The sequence below is a fragment of the Photinus pyralis genome, unplaced genomic scaffold, assembly GCF_008802855.1.
Source record: "Photinus pyralis isolate 1611_PpyrPB1 unplaced genomic scaffold, Ppyr1.3 Ppyr1.4_LG7, whole genome shotgun sequence".
Taxonomy (NCBI): Eukaryota; Metazoa; Arthropoda; class Insecta; order Coleoptera; family Lampyridae; genus Photinus; species Photinus pyralis.
In genome coordinates, this window is record NW_022170738.1 from 13514768 (window position 1) to 13540549 (window position 25782).

General features: G+C 37.8%; 1 protein-coding gene across 5 annotated transcripts in view; it reads left to right on the plus strand.

Annotated features, from left to right (window-relative positions):
- Positions 1-25034, plus strand: part of LOC116177475 — a 96374-nt gene extending 71340 nt beyond the window's left edge. For 4 of the 5 annotated variants that reach the window (XM_031496462.1, XM_031496460.1, XM_031496459.1 and 1 more), the window contains 4 exons: positions 57-232; positions 7151-7216; positions 21189-21653; positions 21712-25034. In XM_031496462.1, the coding sequence (XP_031352322.1) occupies positions 57-232; positions 7151-7216; positions 21189-21653; positions 21712-24334 (3330 nt within the window). In that variant the 3' untranslated portion in view covers positions 24335-25034. Of the gene's footprint in view, positions 1-56; positions 233-7150; positions 7217-17001; positions 17166-21188; positions 21654-21711 lie in introns of those variants that run through there. The other variant, XM_031496464.1, reaches the window with a different exon arrangement.
- The last annotated feature ends 748 nt before the right edge of the window (positions 25035-25782 follow it).

Consider the following 25782-nt stretch of genomic DNA (forward strand, 5'->3'; position numbering starts at 1 on the left):
CGAACACCCGTCCACTCTATGCTGCGTAATTTTCATTTTGCGTTTGTCTGTTTCAGGCCGTCAAATTGGAAAGCGTACACTCTAGTCGAACTAGATACTTGGTGGTTGTTTCGAGAATGGGCAAACGTGCCGAAGAATCTTGCCTCTTGGGCATCGATTGTAATGAGAAGACTACCGTCGGTTTGGTGTTGCGAGTCCTTGCTGATACTGCCATAACACTTGACGGCGATGGGTAAGTTGTTGCATTTTTTCACTGCACATATATCCAATCTCACAAGTTCTTTTCTGAGACACAATTTTTAACATTCTTTTAAAAAACAAACGGCCCCAAAACAGACCCTTGGGGTACTCCACTTGGCGTCAGCAAACGGTTCACGTTGAGAAGCAACTGCCTATCGTTCCGTCGCGATGCGTGGCACTTGTATAACGTATTTATGCTATATGTAGAAATTGATTTGGTCATCGCTGGTTGTCCACACATCGTACGCCTTACGATCAACTCATTCACTAATTTGGAAATGACACCTTCATTCGCGACAGTCAAGTTTAAATCGCTTCCACCTACGCCATCGAGTTGGGTTGGGAAGAGACCAACTGGACGACACCATTAACACTCGGCCACGCACAATTCATGACCATTTTAAATCAGATTCGCAATTATTTTTATTTTGCTAAGTAATAGAAAGTGAAACCGTAGGCGAACCAGTGTTTACTAAAATAAATTACTTTCCACGGTTTATCCTTCAATGTGGATTTCAAACGAAATCGCCGCTTTGGCATTCATTCACATTGACAAAGAAGGCGGCCCCGCGTTTAAAACGATTTCATCTAGTTACATGTAACGTCAATCAACCCCAACAGGGTGACGCTAGTTTTACGCGACTTCAAAGGAATCAAATTGAACAAGGGTTTAACAAGGGAAAATATTAAAGTTCGCCTCAAATTTAAATGTTGTCACGAAAGTGAAATTCCGATCAACTCGAAACACAAAATCACACGCCATATTACCATGAGTTTGCTAAAACCCTTTTTAAAAAAAGAATCAATCTGCGATTTTTTTAGCGCAGAGGTAATTTTTTTTGGTTTCCAAGACACATCTCTTCACCGACAAGGACTAATAAAAATTATTATTCTGTAGGGTATGTTTAAGAGCTTTGAAAGTAACTCCCTCCATATGAAGAATATTTTATACAAATCATTTATTGACATCCCCACTAGTTTGTGCTATAATCGACTGCCTCAAGATAAATGGGACACACTTTATATAAATTAACTAAGTGACATTCAAATATAAGATTACGAAACTGGTAGTCGCAAAATTTGCCACAAGTCACAAAAGAAATGACCGCTACACCCCAATTTGTCTCGCTAATGGAGCTGCAGTTAAACCCCAAGTCGTCATCTGATGCTGATATCTTTTCTGGGCAAAAATGCTTGCTTTAAAAGTATTGTACCTATACAGGGCGGTGACTTGCGTCACACATCATAGGGATTTCAATGTAAAATTCATAACATGCCATTATTGGCTCCCCAAATTATTTTAGAGCAAAAATGTATTAAGGTTTTTTGTAGAAAAAAAATTGGTACGTCAATCAACTGTATTAGTTTTCAATTTTTTGCATAATAAAGACCGAAAATTGGAAAAATTAAATCTCTATATCTTTTTCAACAATCTGTGATGCCATGGAATTTTCTAAAACAAAAACTACCCCAATATCCGTCATGCCATGGAATTTCTGCTATAAAACAAATCAAATTCTATCAAAAAGTATTTAATTTAGAACAGCGAATTCAACATAAAGAAAGACCAAATTACTAAATACGGTTTCCTAATATAACAATTTACAATAAATGTTCATTAACTGCAATACATTAATCAAATTCGATCATAAAATCCATTTCGAACTGCTGCTAATTGATAACTGGATATCTTTTTGTTTTAGAAAATTCCATGGCATCGCAGATTATTAAAAAAGATGCTGGTTTTATTTTTCCAATTTTCCGTCTTTATATGAAAAAAATGGAAAACTAATACGGTTGATTGGCGTACAAACTGTTTTTCTACAAAAAACTTTAGTACATTTTTGCTCTAAAATAATTTGGGGAGCCAATAATGGCATGTTATGAATTTTACATTGAAATCCCTATGATGCGTTACACAAGTCACCACCCTGTATAGTTATATATCGTAAAATGATTAATGAAACAATTATGTAAATTCCCTCTTTGATTTTTGTTCGGCTAACTAGAGTTAAAAGATAGAACCATCTACTAAATATTGCTTTAGTGCCTTTAGCCGTGTATTATTTTAGGAAAAGCTGTAGGCAATTTGATATTTTTGTATTGCATATTTTTGAAATAATAATCCAAAAACGCTTTGCATTAGAAAAAAATTTTAAAAACCTGTGTAATCTATGTCCAGTTTGGTAAATTGACCAGAATGACCACCCATTTCCGGCGCCGGGGGCGAAGGAAGCAGAAATAAAAAAGCAGATATAACGTAACGATATTATTGTACAGGGTGTCCCATTTTCGACATTTTTACACTTCGTAATTGTTAGTGTTATAAAAAAGTAATATAGGGGCCAAGTGCTCTTTTTCGATCAAACTTAAAGTTTTAAATTAAAGTCAAAATTTCAAATAAATTAGTTAAATATATAAATATACGTTCGAAAACATTCCTACTTCAAATAATTAGTTTGGCCATTCACGCGTAAATGCTGCTAGTGTTATGGGCACTTTTCCTTCTACAATCTCTTTAGACGAAATTTTCTTCCTCTCTTAAATCTTTAAACCTTTTTTAAATGTTCGAAACGAGGTTCGAAATATTTTATATAATATTTAAATAAAATCAATTGATAATAAAAAAAAAATATACACAGAAAAATGTTTATTATTGCAAAACTTTCTTTATAATGATGAGTAATGTTCAGTTTTCAAATAATTATACGTTGTCAGGTAAAAAATTTATCGTACCTAACCTCATTTTGTTTAGTGAAACACCCTGTATATTTTAATCTAACAATAGATCATATTAAATTCTATTTTCAACACAAAAAGTTCAAGAAATTTTAGTATTGATTTAAAAGGTTTTAAAAAGGATTTTTTAAATTAAAAGAATAAAAAAAATGTTTTTGAAATTTTGTTTTATTTATTCATTTCAACCTGTTTATGAACTTTAGTTTTTGAAAAAAAGTAGCGCTTATATATTCACTGTGGCTGTTCGGTCGGTCGCTCGATCGGTTGCAAGGGTTTTTTAAGTATGACTGTCGAAGGAATCATCGCAGAATGCTCTGGTTTGAAGCATTAGCTTTGTGTCACAATTTTTTTTGCAGATTATATGTATTTCAGCACAAAAATTTTCCTTCATAATGAAACTGTAGCATGAAATTAGTTCAGAAATTGATTTTTTCCTGTATTACCTTAAGTTTAAGCGAAAATTGTCAAATTTTGATTTTACCATTTTATGTTTGATCCAAAGAGAACAGTTTTTCTCCTTTGTTAATTTTTGTATAGTATGTACTAACGATTACGGAGATACGGTAAAAATTGTGTCGAAAATGGGACCCTCTTTAGGTTGTAATAATATAATAATCAAAGGTTGTGCTCATTTTAGAATGTGTATTTCGCCTACTCGTTTTGCCTCATTTCACTCAACGGGAGCCTACAAGTACATGGTGATTCAAATTCGTGGTTCACTATGGGGGACTCCGTAACGGTGACAGATACAGTGCAGATTTAAATGGGGGCAAGTTTGTCCCTTTTTGTGACAAAAAAATCTTTTGAACTTCGTTTTCAGTTTCCATACGGGCGGTAATGGACGGTTCTCATTAACACCTTTTATAGAGACTTTTTTCGCGGAATCTGAATTTGTTATCAGAATTTTCATTGTACGCTAGATGTAAAAGCTATATGCTACTACTTTCTTATTTCTTATGGGCGCCATATTGGGTAAAAAAAAATTAAATACAAAATATGTCAAAAAATTTTGCTACCTTTCAAAAGTACGAGATATAAGTAAGAATTGCGAGACATAGGTAAATCCGAGGGTAAATCAAAATTAGGAAATGTAAGTCAAAATTATGGTAAGTTAAAATTACGATTGCTATTAATAAATCAAAAAGATCATAAACTTAAATCACACGATTTCTGAATTATTTAAGAGAATATAACTATTTGTCCAAATAATGTGTGATGCACCCTGTTTAGAAACCCATACCAAATTTTGCAGCTTTTTTCAATTTTTGATTTAACAGACCCATTACTAAAACTTAGTAAGGTATGCAGCAGGGGCATCTGTAACATTTTTCTGTTCGTGTGCGATACAGTTATGGATAATCTATCCACACGTTTCCATATAATAGCTTACGCCTTCTAGATGTGGCATAATAAAATAGGTTTTCTAAATGTAGCTGGGCTCTAAAATTTTTTGGCGTTTGACACAATAGCAATTGTTTCGTGATACTTTTTTTTTTTAAATAAAAGCCAACTAATAATGAAACCTGTGACAACAGCTGCGTGATAAGAAGAAGAGTTAGTTCTTTGTATAGAATTGCCACACAAAAATGTACATTTGCTCATAGGGATAGTATCTGAGCAGTCTGCGTATGCATTGTATGGACCAAAACACGCTCTTTGTGAGTGCCCATCACTTGGACACAGTCGACGTGAAGCCTGTTCATCTTTCCCAGCATCAATCATCGAGTAGCCTTAGTGTGGTGGTGGCACACAATTTTAGTATCAGGGAGGCACGACAAATGACCCTAAGGGAGGCCTGTATCAGAGTGAGCTACCGTTCATCCCCCTTTCTAAATCCAGATCCTCGCAAAATGTTTATAACCGCTAAATCCACCAAATTTTTCCCGGTTCCCATTAAGCAACCGGTAAGTTACAAATGATGAAATATTAAAAAATGTGAAAAAAATGAAACATTGATCAATTAAACAAAGGTCAGGTATATTTGATTTTGTTAAACTACATTCATTAGTGGTAGAAAAATTCATTGTGGCAACTGTAAACCACGCGGCGTCAACAAAATTTCTGTTTTTCCTTATACCACCCCTGTGGTTTTCCGTTGCATGCAATCCACTACAATAATTTTTATCCGAAATCTCTGAGCTGATTGGATATTTCCAAATTTACCTATGCGGACCACCCTAATACTGGTGTATTCTTACGTATTACTAATCGCATACCAATCGATGGAATTATGCTAATGCATCATACCTGCTTTGCATAAGAATCTTTTGTGAATTCCTCTTCTCCTGAAAAAGGCAGTCAATGGGGCTCATTTTCCCATTGTAACATCCAACCTTGACATTTGCACCGAAGATGATTGAGTGTTGCGAAAAGCAATTTTTGGAACGATCTCTAATCCCCATCTAAAACAGCGTTGGGATAAATCACCATGTAGACTAGACGGCCATCACACTATTGATCAAACTCTATTTCGGACGTGTAACTGAACTTTGGCGATGGGGAGCTTAACCTTCAGTAAAGACTTGCGGTTATTATTTCGAATAATTTCGGGAGGTATCTACATCATTAGCTGTCGGCTACATCCGAAATTGAGCAATAATCGTCTCTATTTTGAGCACGTGTCTAATACGAATAATATTTGCACACGATTAACCTACATTGACTCCGTGTGTATACTTTCTATTCAATTCAAATTCAAATTTTATAATAATCACTTCCTTCTGCATGCGGATATTTTTACAATTTTTAATTATTCATAGCTAGGCAGGCTATTGTTTCGATTTTTATGCCGATCCCACTAATATCGATGCCGTCAGATTAATTTATTCCGGTCTATGTTGTGGTTCGTTGGTTAATGTTTATATTAACGGTGGCCGTTGGCCGCGAGCGCGACTCGATTTGTTGCGGTAAACAAATTCCATAAATTAGGACGATTTAATTTTACAACATTATACGCTTGCAGATATACCTAGAAAGGAGCGCCGCAGGGGTCACATTACAGACCGCTATTGTTTCATGATGTCATTATTAATAGTATTTTCAGTATAATTTAATAATCTAATGATGGGTTCGCGGAATTTAGGAAGAACGTCAATTGAACACTCTTGGAAGTACCAGGTGACCGTAGATAGAGCTCCCACTCTTGATCATTGATCCATACATATTGGAAATATGCAAAAATATGCCTCCGGATGGACACATCTCAAATTGCGATACTTGAGCAGGTTGAATCAACCCTCAAATGACGTCGCACTTTTTTGCCACAATTTTATTCGTGTGCCAATTACTCTGCTCTTCTTCTCCAAAACTTTTCGTCATCAGTAGCAGATGGTCTCATTGAACTTCAATCAACGTCCACATTTCCTTATTGACGACTGTCAAGTGGTTTGACTTTTTCGTATACAGCTGCAGTCAATCAGACGTCGACGGAATCGTGTGTGTTTTCGATTGATCGCTTCGAAAGGTAACGTTTGGGCGGACGTGCATGGGAAGCATCGATTATCTCATGCTTTCCATATATCTTTAGTTTAATGCGGTGAATGTCGTCCTTTCAATAAAACTGACGTCAGTTTCGGTAGGCAGCGCGGTAAGGTTGACAAGGCGTCGTGCAGGTGGACAATTTTTAATCGACCAACGATTGCCAAAACATTTATTTTTCTCGTCGGGCACGCGCAATTAGAGTTTAATTAATTTAGTGGGCGCGAGATGTCTAGTATAAATAATTGATGATTACTTAACCTCTTTAATCGCTTCTTATATCATGAATGTGAAAGGCGCTAGCAATTGTTGCATCTTTCTTTTGCGCCGGTATTGCATTTTCGATGGCGTCCCCATTTCGTCTTGGAAACTTATAATAGCCTTAAATTTCGTGCTCGCGTGACTATGTAATCGTTCATGATGATTGCTATCGATGATAGGAGGTTGTATTCAGAATACCTACCCAACCGCCATTGCATTTGAAGACATCAAACGTTATACACGACGGCGTGCCCATTCTATACCCGACCAGAAAGATGCAATTACCAATTTTATAAAAGTTTTAATATAAGATTGGCCCAATTATTGTTCATTGACCGTATATGCGACAAGTAGAGACCCCTTAGGCAATGAGGTTACTCAGCGTCATATAGTCTGGTAATTTCCAATAAAACCATGTTTTTTCTTTTTTCAGTGGGTTCAGTGTTAGCGTGTGTGGACGTCATCATATCTTCAAGCCTGTTTCCGTACAAGCCATGTGGTAAGTAGTGCCCACCTTTTACATTTAATGCAGTAAGTTTCAATATTCATACACCATCATCAGGATGGGTGTACCAGACATTTTTTTTCTTCCACCTTACGTGTAAATCGATATTGTGATTAAAATTTGAAAATGTAAAAATCATTGAAATTCAAGTTCAATTTTCTCCTTCATACAAAATCCAATGCTGAAAAAAGGGTCTTGGAGTTTCGTGAACTATCTACATAGCTAAAGAGCTTGGAATGTTGAAGATCCCTAGTAAATTGTACTGGTACGTACATTGCAAAAGTACATACTGAGTCTATTCTTCTATTCTTGACAGAACAGCTTCCTAGCTCAAACCAGATTTAAAAAAAACATGTTTGACAGTTTAATACAATATTCAATACAAAGTATAGGTTTATGTTGTCCGTTATGTGAAAAGATAGCATCATTAAATGGGCCACTTCATATGAAGAATATTTTATATAAATCATTTTTTGATATCTCCGCTAGTTTCCGCAATAATCGACTGTCTCAAAATAAATGGGACACCCTGTAAATAAATCAATTACGTGACATTCAACGTGAAACCCGAAACGAATTTTCTCAGGTAAGCGCCGGAGCATTAACGCTGGTTTTTGGCGCACCGCTGTGCAATTGGGGGGGGGGGGGGGGTTGATTGACATTTTGTGTTGATATTTCGTTATACAGGGTGGCACAACGAAAACGAAACAGACTGAATCACTTGTAAGGAAATAGTTTTTGGTAAAAACGTAAAAAACAGGTCGCGTTTGGTAAGCAGGGTTGCCACCTCTTCATTACTTTTAAATTCAACGTTGGGCCGAGTGACACATCATTGAAAAGGGCTCTAAAAACTATTTCCTTGCGAGTTATTCAGTCTGTTTCGTTTTTGTTGTGCCACCCTGTATGTGTATACACTATACAGTATGTTTCCCTTTGTGGTAATTATTACAGCCACAGGTGGAGATTCCAAATTCGAATATGAATTTTATCACCCGTTTTACACACCGTGGGCACAATGACGAAATGGTTATATATCGCGCGCTTTCACGAAAATAAAACCTGAAGGACTAGCCTCCCGTTAAAAATGAATCACGTTTAAGTTCCTGGCAAACGTACTATATCGCGATCTCGTTATTAATCTCGAAATTAGTTTTTTTACCAAAAAACGAAAAACTCTCCCGAAATGTGCCCTCCTTACTTACTTACTGATTAATGAACGCCTACAAAATGGCTTCTTATTAACAAAACCTGACATTTTTAATCGTTGATTCGTTTCATTTTTCCCTACCAATTAAGCAAGTTCGATGGCATTTCCACATACGACCAACATATGCTACGTTGCAGTTTCCGCGATTTTGACCTCATGGATAGTAAAAATCCTGAACCTTGCGTTGGTATGACTGAATTTGACAATATTAAATCAAATTTGGGCCGTCAGGCTTCTTGAATCTCGTAAATCTTCAACTTTGAAAAGCTTAATTCTAACAATCTGGGATATTAATAGTCCTGAATTTTGAGACTGGTACTAATGAACATTGACGATATTGAATCATGGTAGCGTTAAAGTTTTTCGCGAACTTTGAGTTTTGAGGCTTTTGAAGCTTGAAAGCTTTGAACGGTTAAGATCTTGAATCCTAACAATCTCAGTTCCTCAATCTTGAAACTCTTTAATCACGGTAGCTTTGAAGCTTTTTGAGAACCGTGAGCGTTCAGGCTCTTGAATCTTGAAAACCGTGAACTTTAAAAATCAAATTACGGTTTGGGCTGGATGTCGTCACTTCACTCAACCACACACAGCGTTTCTATGTAAACAAATCCGCTAAATCCGAAAATCATAGTCCCCCTGGCCGGAAACTGCCGGAACATATTGTTATTAACAAAAAACGAAGAAAATGTCGTGTTTTTTCGCATTTGACTTCGAATATCTCGTTAACTATTGCTCTGGGGGAAAGAATGAATATAAATGAACTTGTTTAGAATAATAGTACATTATATATCAAGGTAGAGAAGTACAGTATTATTGCCTGAGCACCAAGATTACATCTCGAGGCGCTTGCGCCGAGGGGTGTAAGGTGCGAAGGCAATAATAGACTTCTCTACCGTGGTATATATACTATTTTTTTCACTACTAGCACTTGAAATCCTCTAAATTAACATATTATATTGATAAGAAAGTGAACGGTTGGACAGAATTTTTTGTTTATTAATTTAACATGTCAATCAAGTACGTAGAAGTACAAGTCAAACATGCCGTATTTTGTTCTGTCATTGAGATATTTTCAAAGAGTAATTTCATTCGAATTTTCTCAAAATGTGATAATTTTGGGTATGTAATTTCTCTGGAAATGGCGGATGGTGGCAATTATTCATTTTAGAAAACTTGCCCAAACGTTTATTAAGCGAAATTTCGGGTTGTGTTTTCTAAAAGTGACAGCGTGACAGTTCTCATTATTGACTAGTAGTTAATAATATCCACATTATTAACCACTTTGAACAAATGCCGAGAAAGCCTACTTTACAAGTGGAAAAAAGGTTAATAATCATGTCATCAGACGCTAGTAGTGAAATAGTTATTTGTTTCATTAGTACAAAAATGTCAGTTTTCGGGACGAGGAAGATAGTTGCTGGACGACGCGTTAGCGGAGTCCAGCAACCTTCCGAGTCCCGAAAACGCATTTTTTGTACGAATAAAACATAAAATTTTTTCTCCAACCCCCTTTACTTCAAATTATATTCGAATTTAGATTCAGTCACAGTTTCACTACTAGTATGAGAACTTCTGCTTTCTTGTCATGCCACTCTAGTTTTTAGGTTAACTTATAACCTATTCGTTCTTAGTTCTCACCTCTCGCGACTTTGTAGGGAGCAAATCTAAGGTAGCATCTTCTGCCGTTTCTATAATCTCTGGCGGAGTGCAATCCATGTCGCTATCAGTTTCAGTCATTTCTATTGTACACACAATTAATATTGTTATATTTTGTATTGAAATAAAAAACTTGCCTTACAGTTTTTTGATTAAAATTAATTGCAATTAACTTTTTCAAATTTTGAATTCAAAATGACAGATAATAGTGCAATGGGTCTGAAGTAGATGGCGTTACGCGCGACGGCGGGTTGTATACGTATTAAAATTACGTTCACCGAATATGTAAATTACGTTACACATCGTTTAAATAAAAATAGCAAGCGTAAATCATTTTCAATACATGTACATACGTATAGGTAACAGCATTATTTGCATTGAATAATATGCAAAAATATTTGATTTGTATGTATAGAAATATCTTACAACCTACAATGTAAAACGATGTCAATGTGACATATCTCCGTGATTGTAATTTTTTAATTGGCCAACTTTCAAAGTCAATTTCTTTTTGGTACTAGGACCAAAAGTATCTATTCTATTCTATTCTATTCGCAGGGGATCCCGACCGGGCAGCACTTAGGCACACCAGAGGCCCATTGTGCCTACCCCCTTTCTTCGCAACTGAGTTCAGAGCCCGTTCCTCTCAATGAAGGATAGGACCCTGTTTAGCCTAAGTTGCTTCACCCTCCTCGGTTCCAGGTATCTGTCTCCAAGGAGTTGATATCTGTCCCTGATCAAAGCGTCACAGTGACAGACCACATGCTCGGTAGTTTCATCTGCCTCCCCACAGAAGCTGCACGTTGACTCCTCCGCGAGCCCAGTGTTATGCAGGTGATAGTTGACCATCCAGTGTCCCGTAAGGACACCAGTGATCTTCCTAAGCTGGCTTCTATTCAGTTTTAGAAGCTTAGAAGACCCCGATTTGCCAACGCGGCCCTGTTAGAAAGGCCTTGGACTGTCGGAGTCCGGTTACTTGTTGCCACTGAGCCTGGAATTGACTGGTCAACCAATCTTTAATCCTGGCCCTAACAACGGAGGGAGCAATCCCTAGGGTAGGCTCGGGCCCGACAAAGACTCCACCACTGCCTTCGCGAGCCAATTCGTCCGCCCTTTCGTTGCCAAAAGTATCTACTTTTTGTACAGTTGCCATGGTGAAAGCGTTTAATCCGCAAAACGTCAATTTTACGTATCGAACACTGTCACAAAATAGCGTCTTATTCAGGTGGTTGGAGAAAAAAAATTTTATATAAGATACAGTTGGTCCGGAACGCTCATTTTCAACTGTTACTGTTTTTTATGGCAAAATGTAAAAAATTAATCTCTAAAATTAACAGTTTGTTATTACCAAGTAAAATTCATCCGATCTTTTTGAAATCCGTATTTAGTAACTTCTTTTGATAACAAAACAATATGATAAACCCGATCACCGTAGGTTTTATAGCAATTGATTAATTAAATAAACAAGTAAAAAAAGGGATGCTTTGTATTTCAAACTGGAGGACTACAAGAGCGTTCCCAATTTTTGTATACATGGTTTAACCCATTTAATCTCATTAACAGTATCGATGATTTGGTAAATAAAGTAAAGAAGAAGTAAAAAAAAACCGCCTCCAGGATTTTAGGTCTCAAGAAAACTCCCTTCCTTCCGAAAGGTAACGTCACTACTATCAAAATTACTCTTGCATACCTTAGTAATAATTGAAGTGGAAGTGAATTTTTATTAGCGTTTTTTAAGAACTACAAAAATGTGTAGATAGCCTTAAAAATTGTTTGTGTAAAAAACTTTCCGGCATGAATCTTTTAAGGGCCATTCGTCCGGGGGCGAATATGCTGGAGGTGTATCGTTTCGGAGGCGAATTTACTTGCTCGCGTGATTTGTTGGGCGTAGATATTCCGGGGAAGCCTTGACCCCAGAGAATTTTTTATTCGCAGTTGTAATCAAATATTCCTCAATTCCTCAAAACCTTCCCCATGGATATTTAATTATTGACGAATATCCATGGGGAAGGTTTTGAGGAATTGAGTTGTTTATTTCCTGTATGGTTCATCACCCCATTTAGAGCATGGATCAACCACGAGTTTTTTCTGTATTCCAAATAAGCCTAATTAAGATAACTGAATGTGATCCAATATCTAAACCCAGACATCTCGTCTCCAGACATCCGGAATCCATTAAGAAAAAAATGATCTATGGGAAGGAAATTATCTATCCCCACCGAATCTGTCGGCGCCACATATTCGAACCATTAGTTTAACACGCCCCCATTTATTAATTATTGAATTTATTACATTCGACTAATACATAGGGCATAATTTACTTGGTAATTCTAAAATAGTTCGTTTTTTGGAAGTGTTGGTCGTATTTCGTAAGTGTCCATGATATTTTACAAATTTAGGTATAGAAAGTTTCGGAAATGTGTACGAAATTTTGGAAATATTTCGGAAATGTCAAATGTCCAATTTTGCACAGAGCTATAGATGGAAACATGGGGTTGGCGATTCAGACACCTGTGGAGCACAAATTCCAAATATATCGTTACCAATGTTTCTAATATCGCAGCTGTACTTATGCTCTAGTTTAGGACAAATTGGTGAGATGGAAGCGGTTTTATATAATCAGAATTTTGTTGAATGTCAACTACATTTTTTGTTTCGCCCACCGATCGTTCCCCCTATTTTTAGCCGAAACATTTCAATGCAAAATATTATGCGACGGACAACTACAGCTGTTGTAAATCCCAAGCGTAATGTACGATGTGCCAATAGCACCGCGAACGATTGACCACCAAACGAGCGCCATAAATGGCGACGCTCGCTGCCAAAACGTCGGAGGGCGTCGCGACGTTGCTTAATTTAGATCGGGCCTGGTCGATAAACTGCGCTATAGGAACTAATCACCGCTATATTTGTAAGTTGAATTGGATGTGTCGGGATCGCGAACGACAGATGTTATCAATTATTTGGTCGGAGAGGGATGTTTGAGAAAAATGAAAGTAATTTCCCGTTCGATATAAATTGAAACTGGACATGCCGTATTGGGAAAACTCGACGATTAATTCCCACGACAGCCCGTCTCCTTAACAGTTATCATAACCAGTTAGCTTATAAAGCTCGTTTCCCTTTCGAAGAAGTTGAATGGGACTGTTTGGATTGATATCTGCTTAATATGTGCATTGGTATAAACTGGTACCGTTAACCTTCACTTCGTTAACGATCTTCAGTTTTCTTCAGCAGTTGCATTGTTCCCTTTTATGGCCGTGCGTTAAACATTCCACGATGGCCTGGTGAACGATGTTTCCATTCATTCAGGCCTTGCCAACTCCTGCCGATACTGTTTTTGCTCGTCTTGTTTTTATTCGGCGACATTTTGTTTTCTTTCCAACTCGGCACCGTTTAGATGGCAAATTAAAAGAGTACGCCGTTAACACGACGATTACCTAATATGAGTTTGGTTTCTTAATCGTCGTCTTTGAACACGCCGAACCGTATTTAGACATTTACGGTTTAAGTCCATTTACGGTTTAATCTCATTCCAGATCGATATGGTAAACATATCGCTTCTGGCACAAATTCGATTAGTGAATACGGCGGAAGAAGGACTCTTAGGTCAAATAAGCAGGAAGTTCGTTCGTGTCCACGCGAGAGTAATTTATTCCTGAAGTTTTCAAGGTGGAAATCGATTCTTTTATGCATGCGCAAGCCCCTCGATAAGAAATTCAAATTCGCTTCAAACAGTGGACCTCAAAAAGCCATAAGTAACTCTGGATTCTGGTGAATATTTTAGAGTCGTTTGCAAAATTATCAAGTTGATTGAGATGCCTTTGTTCCATTGGAGCAGGTTAGTTGTAGGTTTGTAGGATGTTTTTGGGATGAAACCAAGCACCATAGCTTGCCCCCTGCAACCAGCTAGATGGGTAAGTTCGGTATCTCCCTAGGGGACTGGTAGTTCTCGCGAGATGGTTTGCAGCGGCACAAGCATCCCCTCCATCAAAAGAACTAATAACAAACATCAGACCATACGAACAGTATCCGCTTATCCTTCAACTGAAGAGATGGCTTGGGTAGTGATAGCACATCAACGCACTGTCACAGCATTGTTGATTGTATGCGACCAATAGAAGCGCGATAGAGAGGGAGAGTGCCTCTTAGTTTTCTCCTCTCGCTTACGTGTCGTATTCCCGCACAGTCAATATGCCGATGATTTCAAAAATTCACGTCTGTAATCTAAAAGATGAAAAGTCTCATTCAGACGAAATACGGAAACCAAATTATCATTTCAGAATCAAGAAAAGGACCTGTTGTTAGTCTAAAGAGGGTTGGTATTCCATCGGAACGCGTACCTGCGTTGTCAAGAAGATCTGAAAGTACTTTTCAAGTTTGAACTCGCATCCTGCACTCTTCACTGAGGAGGGAACGCGTAAGAGAACAAAAGTACTCATGGCACACAAAAAATAAAAAAAGTTGGAAACCGTGTTGGTTTCAACAGGACGGTGCACCCACACACAACTGTTTAGTGCGAGAATTACTGTCGGACAAATTTTCCATTTTCCAGGAAGTTTGTCCGATAGGTATTTTCGCATGACTAGGGGATTATGTGAAAGTGCACCAACCTGTTGAAAAACCAACTTTTGTTTTTTTTTGTATTTTGTATGCCGTGCATCATTGTATTCGTAATAAACAAGTTGTAAATCAGCATATGCATGATGAAAGCGCATTTTTGGTAATGCAGATCAGTATTTCATTAACAAAGTTTAAAATTATTTATCTCACGAGTAATCTAACTCAAAATATACTAGAGCCTGCACATCTACACTACAACAGAAAGCTTTTAGTGAAAATTTAAAGTCTCTAGCAATTGTAATTGCTAAATCTCAGCCGGACAGCCAGCCATAACGAATATAAATAGGTAGCGTATTTTTTTTCAAAAATGCGCTAACAAAAATACGCTAATAATTAAGTTGTTTATCTAGCGGTAAAATTATAGCACCTCCGAAAACCATATCGAAATTACTTTCTTAAATTATCGATCTCACAAGTAATCTAAATCAAAATAGACTAGAGTCTGCACATCTACACTACATCAGAAAGCTTTTAGTGAAAATTTGAAGTCTCTAACTATTATAATTGCTGAGATCTCAGCCTGACGGCCAGCTAGCCAGCCATATCAATATAATAGCGTATTTTTTTCCAAAAATGCGCTAAAAATGCTACTCAATACCGGTATGTACTTTTTTTTACGGACTGTATAAAAAAATAAAGTTGATGATTTCTCCGAAACGAAACGTTGTATTGACAATCTCGCAACGGTGTCTTGTAGAGCTCAAAAAGTGACAATGAAAAAGTGCATTCTATTTTTTGTATCTGTTCAAATAACATAAGAAAAAAATGAAAACAAAATCGGCAACTTTCGGCTTTTCTGGTCGTCCCTACTTACGCCGAACTAACTCGCACAACTGCTTCTCCGTTATCTTTAACAGCGATTAGAACACGTACGTTAATTAAATTTCGTCCGATAAAAAAACTTCTTATCGTAAACGGCCAGATGTCCCTACATTTTTTTTAATTCGCAGTTTCCCGTTTTACAATTAAATACACAAATCTAAATCAACAATTTACAAAAGCGATAAACTTTAATCATGAAAATAATACGCAATTACAAACAGTACTAAAAAGAAAAATAGACACTGAAATAACAAATTCAAATATAATAAACCAATAAATAAATAACGTTTGTTTACGCAATATAATATTTACGCAATATTTGGGGCTGTTGGGGTTGTTCAATCGTACGGTGTCTTAGACCGTTGAAAAAAAAATAAAAAACTTTCTTTTAATTATGTAAAAATACGTCCCTTTTAAAACAAAGATAATCGCCATCTTGAATGTTATTTTAAAGTAATTTTTGAGTTTGTTCTATAGAAGTAAGATACTTCCATATGAAAATTTGTTTAAAAACTGTTATATATTATAAATCGAATATTGACTTCGAGGCTGCGCTATATGAAGACTTATGGGTTCCAGATGTGCAACTATCAAAAATTAACTTTGACATCCATCATTGCCCAAAATCGGCCTAAATCATTATTTATAAACCAATTTACTTAAGAAAAAGCCAAAACTCGAATGCGAATATCTCGAAAACAGAGCGTCGGAAGTGGGTACTTACGAAGGGCAAGTGATACATCTTTTAGAAATGTACGCACATTTTTCCCGGGTGGGTCTTTGGTTTTTCCGCTACGCAGTTCTAGAGTTCGAATCGACCGTCATAATTAGTGACAATGCGACCCGATCAACCTCTACATTCGCTTTTAATAGTCCTAATCATTTCGTGGCTTTTTGAGTTGCAGCCTTCTCAAACGTATAGACTTGCGACTGGAATTGGGCAAAAGTCACTTGGTATTTCCATTTACTTCCCACAAAACTGCACCTTCTGATCCGAATTCATTTAATAAACATAAGAAAATCGAACGATGACGGTTTATTTCAAGGTTTTTTTGTCGTGCACTTGGGGCCAATTACATGCAGCTGCATTAAATTAAAATTAAAGAAAACCGAAGGACGTCTCTATGATTGAGGTTAAATTTAGAGTAAAATCTCCCGACCTATATAACTCGACACTTATTTATAACCAATTAAGGCTTTGGCCCGAAAGGGTCGAAGCTCGACTCTTTAATTCCTTCGAACGTCCTTGCGTCTCGACCGCTATCCATCTTTGGAGCACGTTAATAAAAAAATTTCAACCCAACGCCGATACAATCACGGTTACACTTTTGGAGCAGCGGAGGTATTGACAGTAATTTATTTACCTGTGACTAAATATGGCGATGGAATCGTAAGCGAGTTGTTTTCTATGACCACCTCTACGTTATTAATTTGCACAAATGTAAGGATTCGAAGTTCTGGTCAGTTTTATGTTGGTCGCGTTGTTGTTCTGGTGCGTTCGTCTTCTGTCCGTTATGCTGGAAGATCATAACGGAAATTGATTGACGTTTTTCTATTGTGAAGTATATACTCGCGTGGTATAATGGTTGTCAATCAGAGGTGCATTGTTAGCACAAACCCGTGGAATTGCAATAGGTATGTACGTCGAATTGCGACATCTACGTAGGTCATTTCTTAATTTGGAAATTTCCTTTTTTGGTATTTTTATGTAACTTACAGCGTAGTAAAGGAACGCTTGCCAAAAATTCGACTATTTTTAAATTACGCGCCATAAACCCATTCCACCCAAAGGCTCCGACTTGCTCTTGGAAAATGGTAAGGCCGTTATGGATCTTGTTTAGTTCCGGAATGTCACTTTAAAATGGCGAAAACTCGTGGGCGACACGAAGCCCACACAATTGATATTTTCGCACCATTTTCAGCTTCTAATAAAATTTCCAATGCTGAAGTAGGTTTTTTTGTTTGGAATGTATTTGGGCAGTGTGTAAATGTCCTTTCGTGCGGTTCAAGGATTAAACCTACGTTTTCAATATCTCGGGCAGTTTTTCGAACGGAAACCTGAAATTTGGAAGATTCGGTTTGGGGCCATTTCTTCTTCAATTAGACTTGAGGTATATAGAAAATAATGTGAGGTCTTCCATGTATAGGGAAAAACGGTATTAGCAAAACGGAAAGTGAATAAGAAGATCGGCACATATTGCTTAAACGAACCCGATGTGACGGTGGGTGGGGAGAGGGCGATACCTTCCCCCGCAAGGTTGCGGATCGTGAAAAAAATCGTGGGCCTATCATTACGATTTAAAAATTAGGTGTGAATCGATTCAAAGCGTTAATACCGCAGAAAATTTTCCAAATTGGTTTAGGAAATCTTGCTTTGTTTAGTGGCTTACATCTAGACTTGTTCTGATTATTTTTGTAGTATCTGTAAATTTTCCATCAGAAAATATTTCCTACATATTTCCAACAGTTGACATTTTCAAAACATTTTTGAAAGTTTCTACACCGTTTATCAATTTTTAGATATTTCCGAAATTTTATTCACTTTTTTAGAACTTGCACCACATTTCCAAAATGGTCGGTTGTAGGTACATATCACAGTTTTGCTTTTGGAGATAAAGTCGCCTTTTACAATATGAAATATTTGTGTTCAAATTTTTCAATTTTTATGGGGAAGGTTTAGTATATTGACCCCCCGGTTTATCATTTTACTCCATTTCGATCAAGACAATTTTACAGATATCGCAGACTCTGGTTTTGTGGCGAAAGTTAGACTGTACCCCCTTGTTTTCGTTTTGGAACAATTGATCAATGCAGACTAGCGATCGAACGGACGGAGTTTACTCAGGTATTCGCAGCTCGCAGTTGAAAAAGGAGCTTTTAATAGAACCACAGTCGAGTATGGTTTCAATTAGAAAAAAAGTGTATTATTAAGCATTAAGAAACTCGAGTGAAGATCAAGAATGGGAGCCTGTCTGGACTTTAAAACCTCCAGTTCCAGAAGCTTTTGTAATCTTAGTAAAATGTGGATGTAAGAAAGGTTGCACACAAAGATGCAGCTTTGTCAAGTCCGATGTGGCCTGCACCGAATTGTGCGACTGCGGAGGCGAGTGTTCTCAAGATAGGGCTCAATAATTTTAGTGCCGTAGATATTGTTAACTTTCCTTTCAGCATTGTACTGTCTCAATAAATACTTTAGAGCATAGTATAATATTCAATAGAGCAGCCAAAAGAGGTCTCCGTCACGATTTTACTGTCCGCACTGCAATACCGAGATTGCGGGATCCCGAAATACCGGGATCCCGCAGCATTTTTGCGAGATTAATCCCGCGCATAAATGGAGCGGGATCCCACGGGATTTGCGGGACTGAGGAATTTGTCGACCAAGGGGACGACTCTGTTTACTTTGTTAATGAAACTGATAACGGCGAATTATTTTTTAAATAATTGTTAAACTTTTTTCGTTAAAAATGTACTATGATTTTTGAGGCACTTTAGAAGACCCTTTGTGCTTTACCGGTAAGGTTTTGTTGAGTTCTAAGTTAGGCCGAAGGTACTTTTTTGTTAAATATTGTGATAATTAGCGATTTATTTTAATACAGGAGTTAACCGCACAGAATTGCTTATTTGCCAATTTATTTAAAGTTTTGCGAGATCCCGCAAATTCCGGGATCCCGCGGGATTAACATCTAACAATCCCGCAAATACCAGGATTGAGATTTTGCTGCGGGATTGCATTCCCTACTAGAAACCAATTTCGAAAGAAAATTCAAAGGGCTGTAACTTTTGAACTAGTAGCCCAATCTTGGAACAGTTTGAAATTATGGATTCTACAGGCCACATTCTATAAGAAAATGTTTTTTCCCGGTCGATCTGAGACAATTTTTTTTGGGGGCCTCAAAAAAAGGCAGTGTACAACCTTCCTTTTTTACCAAAAATCGACTGCACCAAAATTTCTCGGGAAAACACTTTTTCTTATTAATTTTGGTGCGTAAAATCCAAAACAATTCGTACTTTTTCGATCAGACTTCTCAATCAAAAGTTATAGACTAGAAACCAATTTCGAAAGAAAATTCAAAGGGTTGTAACTTTTGAAATAGTAGCCCAATCTTGGAACTGTTTGAAATTATGGATTCTACAGGCCACATTCTATAAGAAATTTTTTTTCCGGGTTGATCTGAGGCATTTTTTTTTTAGGGCTTCAAAAAAGGCAGTGTATTATAACCTTCCTTTTTTTACCAAAAATTGACTGCACCAAAATTTCTCGGGAAAACACTTTTTCTTATTAATTTTGGTGCGTAGAATCCAAAACAATTCGTACTTTTTCGATCAGAGTTCTTCATAAAAAGTTATAGACTAGAAACTAGGGAATGCAATACCGGGATTGCGGGATCCCGAAATACCGGGATCCCTCAGCATTTTTGCGAGATTAATCCCGCACATAAATCGAGGGATTTGCGGGACTGAGTAATTTGTCGACCAAGGGGACGACTCTGTTCACTTTGTTAATGAAACTGATAACGGCGAATTATTTTTTAAATAATTGTTAAACTTTTTTCGTTAAAAATGTAGTATGATTTTTGAGGCACTTTTTGTGCTTTACAGGTAAGGTTTTTTTGAGTTCTAAGTGAGGCAGAAGGTACTTTTTTGTTAAATATTGTGATAATTAGCGATTTATTTTAATACAGAAGTTAACCGCACAGAATTTCTTATTTGCCAATTTATTTACAGTTTTGCGAGATCCCGCAAATTCCGGGATCCCGCGGGATTAACATCTAGCAATCCCGCAAATACCGGAATTGAGATTTTGCTGCGGGATTGCATTCCCTAGTGCGCACTGTTAAAAGCGCCTTAAAAATAGGTAAACCACGTAAAATACCCTAAATAAATTCTCCCTGGGTATTTGACAATTCCCTTCAACCTTCCTAGATGTAAGAAAATACAAAACAAACGCTGGACATACATTTTTGACCCATTTTATAGGCGGGTATTGAAATGCTACCTTGCGCTTAAGAAACCCGCTATAGCAAGTGCCGTCCGGAGTTGCGGGGGTGGCGGCATAGCTGAAATTGAACCTTAGGGTGTCTAGAACGTCCTCTGAAAGTTTCATAAAGTTATCACAAAATGCAAGGTTGAAACCTATTTTGGCTCTTAACCCCTGCACTATGGGGCCATTTGCCTAAAAATAGTTCCAACACTTCAGATAGGGGTACGGACAAAACGTAAGCAATAGCACCTAAAAAATAAATTAATTAAATTATACTCGGCGTAATTGGCGAAATAATTAACTGGTTCTTCAAAGTAATTAAAAAAACAATCTAGTGAGTACCCTTACTGCCCTTGTCTGTGGTAATTGGCCCGAAAATTAGATTGTAGTAAATTTCAGCATTTGTATAACAGTTTTTTTATGTAAGGAATTCTCTGCCTACCAATTTCCTACTCTCCTCGTAGATTTGGAGACTATTGCAGTTAATTATTTAATAAACGTTTGCACGTGAATGAGTTCCCGTTAATTCACCCTGCCGTTTGATACACGCCTTCCTGTCGTGGTCATGACCGTGACCGCGATAACGTGGGCAATTCCGGAGATTCCTTCACCTTATCAAAATTGTTATCAAATCCGCGTTCCTTGCGTATTTAAATACTCGCTTTTTGTTTCAGGTCAGCACTTCAGACTCTTCATAAGGCGAGTTCCAAAGCGCGCGAACAGAACTACTTCCAAGGCGGTCTATCACACGATTGGGTCGATTACTATGAGCAAAAAATCGAATCGGATAGATCATGCCTTAACGAATGGCACGCGATGGATGATTTGGAATCGAAGCGGCCCCCATCTCCCGATTCCGTTCGAACGAAGCCCACCGAACGGGAGGAGGCCGAAAAAGTAATTAGATCCACCCTGAAAGAAATTATGATGAGCGTCGACTTAGATGAGGTCACAAGTAAATGCATTAGAATTAAACTAGAGGAGGAGTTAGATATGAATTTAGCCGAATACAAATCGTTCATCGATCAGGAGATGTTAACCATTTTGGGCCAAATGGATGCACCTACCGAAATTTTTGATCACGTGTATTTGGGATCTGAATGGAACGCTTCCAATTATGAGGAACTCCAGAGGAATGGGTAAGATATTTTTCTTTGCCTTACTTGCGGTATACTAAGTCGCGTGTAATTGTTACAGCGTGCGTCATATTTTAAATGTGACCAGAGAAATAGACAACTTCTTCCCGGGGACGTTTGACTACTTAAACATTCGCGTATATGACGATGAAAAGACGGACTTGCTGAAGCATTGGGATAACACGTACAAATACATAACAAAGGCTAGAAAGGAAGGATCAAAGGTTCTCGTCCATTGTAAGATGGGTATAAGCCGATCAGCTTCGGTCGTAATTGCTTATGCGATGAAGGCGTACAATTGGGATTTTAAAACTGCAATGCGACATGTTAAAGACAAACGCAGCTGTATAAAGCCCAATACTAGTTTCGTAACGCAACTGGAAACATATCAAGGTATTCTGGACGCAATGAAGAACAAAGAGAAACTGCAGAGGTCCAAATCGGAAACAAATTTAAAATCGCCCGGCGAAAAGGGCGAACGTTCATTACCACCCGGTAGCCAACCCACTCCGCTACTACAAGCCTTGTCGCGAAGCGCAGTTTTGCAAACGACCATGTCGGGGCAAGACTTACGACAGCTCGGAACGCGACCGAAGTCGTGGTCGCCCGAGATCTCCCAGGACGCGGAAGTTCTGTCAACGTCAGTCACGCCCTTTCGCTCCCTGGAAAATCTGAACAGAAAATCCTTGTCGAAGGAATCGTTAGGCTCATTAAGGAGGCACAAAAGTGTTACAAAACTCCACAGAAATGTATTACTACCATGTGATAATGGAGAATCTTACAGCGTTTCCCCAAACCAAATCAGGCACTTACCTGGACAGCTTCCGTGCGACATTGAAGCCGTCGCGGCCACCGTCAAACAAATGGTGAACGAATTCGAATTACAAAGTGAAACTGGCAGTTCCAAGGAGTGTCGCAAGAAATTAGTTTTAAATCTAACGCCAAATGCGGACGAGTCGCCACCAACTTCCCCATCAAATAGTTCCTCAAATCATCCATTGGATGACGTTCTGCCGACATCTAAACTAACACCGCCAACGCTTAGAGCGGTTCTCGTCAAAAAAGAAATTTGGGACCCCGGAGAACAAAAATCGATCGCTTACTCAAACGACTCAACCAATAATGCCTGTGATTTTAATTGTAGTGTAAATAGTGAACAATGTGAACCCGAACAGACAATGTGGACGGCCTCTACAGTACTGCAACCTGTTGAAGCATGTGCTGCTCCCTATAACGACAGTGTAAACGAAGTTCCTGATACCTATCAAACTAAATTGTGTAAAGACGGTGATCCATTCTCTAATCAATTGGATCGCGTATTCGATCGCGAGGAAAGAAAGCAACAGCGCAATTCCGTTATTCCACTCTTACCACCGAACATTATAGAGGGCGCTGCCGACGATTCCCCCCGCGATTGTCCCTCGAGACAAAGTTCGTGGGGCTCCTACGACAGTGCCGTAGTATTAGGTTATCAGAGTGAAACTCGGGACGCACCGTCGCGCCACAGCTCACTCGGATCGGGAGACACGCGAACTTTACCTTCGCGGAACAGCTCCTGGGGATCCTACGACATGCGACCCGGGGGCCCCGTCTATTATATGAATGAGAAAGGCGAAAAGACTCTGCACGTCGATACGGCTGGAAATTGTGATGAAACCCCCTGGTATCCAGGGACGGTTAGGCGATCGAAACGGAGATTAGAGGAGGGGAAGTCGCCCTCATTAGAAACGCTTCAATGCGAATTTCCGGACAGAGAAAACGTAGTTGAGGCATTTAATTTGGCTCTCATAGAGAATTTGCCCGAAAAGGAAACGGTTTCTAGTGCCATATCATCCGAAATCAACATAGTAAAACCGAAAGAAAACAGCTTAAACGTATATAACTGTACTCGTTTATCGGCAAGCGCACCAGAAAGATCTTCGATCGATATCATCCCTCAAGAAGGTGGTTCACTCTCTCGTTCGACATCAAATGTTAGTCAAATGTCAAATTTAAATGTGATATCTACTGCACAGTGCTCTTCTGTTAAAAAGCACAAACATTTCATGGAATCCTTGAAGGATTCCAAAGTACTTAAAGAAGAACTGCCACCAGAACCCGACCACAATATTTCGGGCATCGTACGAAGTTTAAAAAAGGAGTTTGAGGCGAAGACTGTTACTAACGTCGAACGAATGAATCAAACAAATGTGGAAATTGCTCAGGACGACAGCTCGAAACCTAAGAGTCTACCGTCGTCGCCGCACAGCGTTCACATTGAGAAGGATAAATGCGATTTAAGCCCTACCAATTCAGATCCGGGCGAAGATCTAAGCTTTAAAATGCTAATCGGCAAATTTGAGGATTGCACAAAGGGCAAGGAATCCCAAGTTAATCTCCGACCGAAAGTATTCACGCCAAATAATCATCGTACTAGCCGTTTTTCCTGCATCGAGGTCTCGAACGACACTTCCTCTCGAGCGCCTCTCATCAGTAGTTTTAATATAAGCAAATCGTTCTCAGAAAAGTCGGGCAACCATTCGAAGCGACCGCCGATCGCTCCAATAAAAAATCCCACGCCTAACGTTGTCGTCGCAACCGTCATTGCGAAGGCCAGCTTGAAACAGCAGCAGTTTGGTAAAAGTCATCCCTTAGCTAAAATAAATATAAAACCACGGCGGAATCCTCTATACAATACGATGTAAGGAAAGCTCAACATCTGCTCACCTACTCTTAGAAAATTAGCAATTTTGTGATCTCCAACGATTGTGTTTATATAAATTTAGTGGCAAGGAATTTTGCATTTTTTTTAGATTCATTTAATAAAACATTTTGTTACACGATTTTCTATTTGTTTGAAACGTTACAGATTTGCCAAACTATGGACCATTTAAGCTATAAGGATTCTCAAGTAAACCATCATAAGGTATTTTAAGCTGTTGTAACAAAGAGCATTTTTCTTAAGTTAAATCGTTACAGCTTAGGTTAGATGGCTGTCCAGAAATCTAGTCTTGTATGTTTGCGATTGATTGTATTTGTTGTGAGGTAAAAAATAGACTTGAAACGATAAATTTACTCATGCCAATGTTATACGCATAAAGATACCTCAACTTCTCTAAAAAAAACTATATTGTCTCTATGTTGCCTTAAGACTTGTTAAAGAATATACTATATTTGTGGAAAATCTAAGTGTACAGTTCTATTTGCAAAGGACCATAGTTAAATAATGGAGAAGTTGAAAGGGTAACACTTCACTTATTACAGGTTTATTCTTCAAGCTTTGTATGTGTGATAGAACATAAAAGTTTTTTGTACTATAGTGTGTAAAGTATATTTAAGTTGTATCGCTTAAAAATTATTTTACGTGCAAAAAAGATGAATAAAAAGGTCAACATTTTGAACATATTTCAAAAATGTTTTCTGCTTACTTGCTTTGTAGCTGTTTTTTTCTATTTTACTCCTAGGTTTTTTTAAAAGAGTTAACTAAAATTTGTAGCGTGGCGACATCACATTAAAATTTATTGAACTATAATCTGAAAATAATGAGCCTTATCAACTAGTTATCAGATAAACTCCTGACTTGACTTTCCGAGTTTATACACTGCCTTTTTTTGAGCTCCGAAAAAAAAATTGTCTCAGATCGACCCGGGGGAAAAAATTTTCTTATAGAATGTGGCCTGTAGAATCCATAATTTCAAACAGTTCCAAGATTGGGCTACTAGTTCAAAAGTTACAGCCCTTTGAATTTTTTCTAGTCTATAACTTTTGATTGAGAAGTCTGATCGAAAAAGTACGAATTGATTTGGATTCTACGCACCCAAATTAATAAGAAATAGTGTTTTCCCGAGAAATTTTGGTGTAGTCGATTTTTGGTAAGAAAAGGAAGGTTATACACTGCCTTTTTTTGAGCCCGAAAAAGAAATTGTCTCAGATCGACCCGGAAAAAAATTTTCTTATAGAATGTCGCCTGTAGAATCCATAATTTCAAACAGTTCCAAGATTGGGCTACTAGTTCAAAAGTTACAGCCCTTTGAATTTTTTTCCGAAATTGGTTTCTAGTCTATAACTTTTGATTGAGAAGTCTGATCGAAAAAGTACGAATTGTTTTGGATTCTACGCACCAAAATTAATAATAAAAAGTGTTTTCCCGAGA